This window comes from Erithacus rubecula (assembly GCF_903797595.1).
Source record: "Erithacus rubecula genome assembly, chromosome: 17".
NCBI classification, from domain to species: domain Eukaryota; kingdom Metazoa; phylum Chordata; class Aves; order Passeriformes; family Muscicapidae; genus Erithacus; species Erithacus rubecula.
Window position 1 is genome coordinate 3,752,434 of NC_136669.1, and position 5,436 is coordinate 3,757,869.

Below are 5,436 nucleotides of genomic sequence, written 5' to 3' on the forward strand. Positions count from 1 at the left end.
GTAGAGCATTTCTGGTGAAAAATCCCCACAACACGCTGGTGAATGTTTTAAAGGGAAATCTATTAGTGATTTGGCGAGGGGAGGGGACAAGGGGGAAGAGGGTGGGTTGGAGGGGTGGGGGGGTGCTGTGTGTGTGTAACTCCGACTGTTTAGTATTTAACCGGGTATCAGGCAGATCCGCGCGTTCCCCTCCGCCCCCCCTGCCCGCCCGGCCCCCGCCGCCCTCCTCGGGCTGGAGTTCGTATCAAAGCCCCCCTCGTCGTGTTGTGACAGCTCTGATATTGTTTATTGAGGCTGGATGTCAGGTATAATTAGCAATCGATATGGAAAACGTTTGCTCCCCACACTGGCACGTCTCTGACGTCAGGACCGATTAACGTTTCTTATTGGTCCCAAATTCCCCCAGCCTGAGCTAATTATTGGGAGCCTGATGTTGATAAAGTTAAAGCGCCCGGCGCCCTGCAGCATGAGCCCCTCGCCGCGCCGCCTCCTCCGCCAGCAGCACCCCCGGCCCCAGCCGCCCCGCCGCCAGCGCCCCCAGCCCCGCCGGCACCCCCCGCCCTAGAGCCGCCCCCATGATGGACAGCCGCATCCTGGAGCATCCTCATGCCCAGTTCGGGGGGATGGTGGGTTTCCCTTACCCGCTCGGGCACCACCACGTCTACGAGCTGGCCGGGCACCAGCTGCAGTCGGCGGCCGCCTCCGTGCCCTTCTCCATCGATGGATTACTGAGCGGCTCCTGCGCCGCCTCTGTGGTCAACCCGGCGCCGCTCATCCCCTCCGGCTGCGGGGTGAGCGGGGACAGCCAGCCCTTCAAGCTCGCAGGTAGGAGCGGCTCCGTGTCGCGTGTGTCCCCCTGTCCCCCACCCCGCCACCCGGCCGCGCTCCCCGCCCGGAGCGTGGCAGCGCGGAGGAAGAAAAGCACCGCACCCCCTAGCCCCGCTATCCTCATCTACGAATTTTGGGGTGTCTCGGGGGGGAGGGTAGGCGGCTGTGCTGGCCCCCCGAGGGGGCGGACGGCCCCGGTCCGAGCGCCGGGAGCAATCCCCGTTCCCAGCGGCGCAGGGCCACGCGTGTGCCCTGAACAATAGCGGGCCCGGCCCGGTGCCTTCCCCCAAAGTTCATCGTGTGGCAGCTCGGATTAAAAGACAATAATAAAAATAATAATGGGAATCACTGGAGTTTGGGGAATGAAGAGCGGTAATAATTATTTTTTATACGATTTAACGAAAGGGAAGTGTTCTCCCTTCTTCTCTCCCCACCGGCCTGTGGCACCGCTATTGTTCAGCTACTAAAACATTCTGTCGCCCCAACATCCTTCTGGTTGAACCTGGAGCTGCCCCACACTGCACCTCAACTAAATACAAATCATCATTATTATTATTATTATTACTATTTGAATGATTTTTCTGAATTTCCACACCTGGCGGAGGTGCAGCCAAGGGCTGAAAATGCTCAGCCTGGAGCTGTAGGTACTCAGAGAGGCTGAGAACATCCCAGCCCCACGGCCGCCCGTGTTCGGGGGGACTGCGGGAGGCCCAGGGGCCGCCCCGCACTCGAGGTCCCGCGTGGAACAGGGCCCTGAGCTGTGACCCACGCAGGTGCTCCGGAGGGACTGGGGAAGGGAAAGATGGGGGGCTTTTTTTTTTTTTTTTTTTTTTTTTTTTTTTTTTTAATGAAACCTTTGGTGGTTGGAGCAAATATTGGAACTTCTCTCTCTCTCTCTGCCAGCTGAGTGCCTGTGGAGAGCTTCCTTCAGGAATAAATGTTCTGTAAAGTACATTTTCGGAGGAGGCGAGGGCAGATCGGGTTCCTCCCCATTTTTAGCGCAGGTGTGTGAATAATCCCGCTCTTTTACCACGCTACCGAGCACAAAAGTTAAAAGGCTCCTGTAAATGGCAGGGAGGGGGGGAGAAGGCCTGTCTCCCAGGGACTTGAGGGTATTTCTGCTTTTTCAGACTCGGGTGACCCGGACAAGGAAAGTCCTGGCTGTAAAAGAAGACGAACCCGCACCAATTTTACTGGCTGGCAGCTCGAGGAGCTGGAAAAGGCGTTTAATGAAAGTCATTACCCGGACGTGTTTATGCGAGAGGCTCTGGCTCTCAGGCTAGACTTGGTGGAGTCCAGAGTGCAGGTAAAAAACGTGTCCCCCCCTCCTTTCCCACCCCCACCCTCGCCATGCGCCGAGCAGTCCCCGGGGAGACCCCTCGGACCCCGCTCCGGGACGGGCCCTGTGCGCTGGGGCCGCAGCCCCGCGCCTCCCGGCCCTTTTGTTCCCTGCCTTGCACTGCTGCTTGCCCTCTTATTTTATCATTATTATTATTAGTACTACCCTATTTTTTTTTAATCTTGCGGAACGAGAAGAGTAGCAACGCAGCCTGGCTTCCCTTAACATTTTTGAGTATGTTTTTCCACTGTAAACATTTTTCTTAAATGAGTCAAGGGCGAGAAAATTAGCATGCAAATATGAGGCTTAATCACGGGCCAGGGTATGCTGGAGAATGTCAATAAAGCTCGTAGGTGCATCGAGAGCGAGTGAAACTTGTAAAACTTAATTTTAACGAGCTGCTCAGGCCCTTGGCGGTGCGGGACGGGGAGGGGAAGCATCAATCTACTTCAGTGGATTTTTGAAAAAAGAAACGGGACGTGGACGGGGAGATGCGGGGTGGTTGTTGGATCTCGGGATGCTGTTTTGTGCCGCGCTGGCTGCGAGCGGGCGGCGAGGCCGAGCTGCGGCCCCGCATCTTGCCGGGACCCGGGGCCGTGCGGGGGCGGCTCCGCATGGGCTCCGTGTGCGGGGAATGCGTCCTTCAATCCATCCCGGGAGTCGGGGACGGTCCCCTCGGGATCAGGCAGCGCCGTCGTCCGCGGTTCTTCCGTAGCCTTTGCTTCACGGTGTCCTTCAGCCGCTCTCCCTGCCAGAGCCGTCTCTCGCCGCGCTCGGGGAGCCCGCCCGGGGGAAGGGGCCGGGATCGGGATCGGCTCCGCTATTCCCGCGGTGCTGCCGAGCTGGGGCCGCGGTCCGGCCGGGACAGGCGCTGCCAGCAGCCCCGAGGGGGGGCGAGGAGGGACGTGTGTACCCCGGGCGGCGGGGACACCGGGGACCTGCCAAGGCAGGCAGCAGCAGGGCCGGAGCAGAGAGGTTTTTATTTAATTTCATTTCATTTCTCCCCTATGATCTATCTATAACAAACGCAACCAAACCCTCTTTTGGGGCTGGTCTAACTCCTCTGCTCCGTCTCCCGGTTGGGCAGGAGCTGCGAACTCCGCACGTCTGGGCCAGGCACCGTCCGTTGTGTCACCCCCGCACCCCCTCAAATCCAGCCGCTTATTGTGCTGTGTTTATCGTATTTTGCGTGCTGCTGCGGGGGAATCGGGCCAGCGATCGGTGCTTCTACACCCTTCGGCCTCGGGAAAGAGCCGGGGTGCTGTGGAATCCCTTCCCCTCCCCGTGGCGCCGGTGCGGGCAGGGTGCAGCGTGTGTGTGCGTGAGTGTGCACCCCCTTCTTGTCTTTTTTTTTTCCCCCTACCCTTTTAAAGAAGTGTGGCTATGTCTTCCTGCCCCCTCCCCTGCTCTCCGTTTCTCAGAGGCCCGGTCCTGTGGATGGGGGCTGCCGGCGCCTGGAAGGGGTGGACGAGGGAGGCCCGAGCTGCGCTTCTCCCCTCCGCCCACCGCCCTGGCCACCGCGGGGGGCCGGTGCGCTGGGTGTTAATTGCTTCTCGTTGTTCGGTGTGTAGGTCTGGTTCCAAAACCGCCGGGCCAAATGGAGAAAGAAAGAGAACACGAAGAAGGGCCCGGGGCGGCCGGCACACAACTCCCACCCCACGACGTGCAGCGGGGAGCCAATGGACCCCGAGGAGATCGCCCGGAAGGAGCTGGAGAAGATGGAGAAGAAGAAGAGAAAGCACGAGAAGAAGCTGCTCAAAAGCCAAAGCCGCCACCCGCACTCTCCCAGCGCCCTGTCCCTGCACAGCACGCCCAGCTCCGACAGCGACAGCGGCGGCGGGGGGGGCCTCTCGCCCGCCCCGCCTGAGGCCAAACCCCGCGGGCAGCCCCCGCCGCCCCATCCGCCGCTCCCCGCCGCCGCCGCCCCCTCCGAGCCGCCCCCCGGCACCTGCGAGCAGACGGCCGAGCCCTTCTACCCCAGCCAAAGAAGCGGGAGCGGGCGGCTGCAGCGCCCGCCCGACAAGGACTGCGCGGCCGCCCCGTCGGGGGACGGCAGCGGGGGCGCGGGAGGACCCCGCGGCGCCGGCAGCTTCCACAAGCTCAACCCGTTCAGCGTGGAGAGCCTCCTCTCCGACTCACCCCCCCGCCGCAAGGCCGCCCCGGACTTCCCCAGCCTGCCCCCCTGCGCCCCCCGCACCCTCATCGGCAAAGGACACTTCTTGCTCTACCCCATCACCCAGCCCCTGGGCTTCCTCGTCCCGCAGACCGCCCTCAAGGCCAGCCCGGGCCCCGAGGCCGGCCAGCCCCCCCGGGACTCCCCGCTGCCCGCCGCCAACCCCGGCCCCCCCGGCTGCGGCGCGGAGCCCGCGGGCGCTCAGCCCGGCCCCGGCTCCACGGACACGGCGGCGGGCTCGGTGCCCCCCGCGCCGGCCGGAGCCTCGCCCCGCTCCGCGGCCGCGCACGGGGACCCCGCGGCGGCCGCCCCCGCGGAGGGCGGCAGCTTCCCCCGGCCCGAATCGCCGGTCCGGGCGCGGGACGCCAGCACAGCCAGGGACAGATCGGACTGCGGCCCCGCCGACGGCGAGGAGGTGGACATGGACTGAGCGGCCGGGCAAAACAAAAACAACAACAAAAAGAATTTGAAACAAAAGTAAAATAGAACAAAAAAACAAAACAAAACAAAAAGGCAAAAATAAAAGCAGCCGAGAACGTCACCGCTACCCCCCGCGCCCGTCACCCGTGAGAAACGGGGGAAGCGCATCCCCGCTCACCCCACGCACGCCGCGCCCGCAGCCCGCGGGAGGCGGCGGCACAGCCGAGACAGCGGCTCTTCGTCTCCCTAGCGTTTATCACAGGTCGATTCAGGTGATCAGTTAGAGCTTTTTGGGTTTTATATTTAATGGGGAAAAAAAAAAAAAAAAGAAAGAAAACGGGGTAAAAAAAAAAAAAAAAAAAAAAAAAAAAGGAAAATTGTTTGTTAAGGCTTAGCAGCAGCTGGACTTTGTGGTGTGATAAACTGTACCGCGACAACGGAACTCCTCAGAACCCTTGTAAAATGCAAAAATGTCTAAGAATATTTATATATGTAAAATTTTTGATAAATAAAGACTCTAAAACTCGCTGCCGCCTGGTCTGGCTATGTGACTCTTTCTTCTCTTTTTACGTTTTTTTTCCTTTTTCTTTTCTTTTTTTTTTTTTTTTTTCCCTTTAAGCCCTCTTTGTGTGTGTGCGTGTGTGTGTTTATTGCTTAACAAATTTATTCATTTATA

The 5,436-nt window shown here is 60.1% G+C and overlaps 1 protein-coding gene across 2 annotated transcripts; it reads left to right on the forward strand.

The window, feature by feature from the left end:
• The first annotated feature begins 249 nt into the window (after positions 1 to 249).
• Positions 250 to 5,288, forward strand: UNCX (UNC homeobox). Of its 2 annotated transcripts, XM_079320868.1 has the most exons (4): positions 686 to 825; positions 1,732 to 1,832; positions 1,959 to 2,134; positions 3,739 to 5,288. In XM_079320868.1, the coding sequence occupies exons 2-4, from the start codon at positions 1,766 to 1,768 to the stop codon at positions 4,768 to 4,770; spliced, it is 1,275 nt and encodes a 424-aa protein (XP_079176994.1). In that variant the 5' UTR covers positions 686 to 825; positions 1,732 to 1,765; the 3' UTR covers positions 4,771 to 5,288. The 2 variants fall into 2 exon arrangements, with proteins under 2 accessions (XP_079176993.1, XP_079176994.1); XM_079320867.1 differs by lacking the exon at positions 1,732 to 1,832 and having other exon boundaries at positions 250 to 825.
• The last annotated feature ends 148 nt before the right edge of the window (positions 5,289 to 5,436 follow it).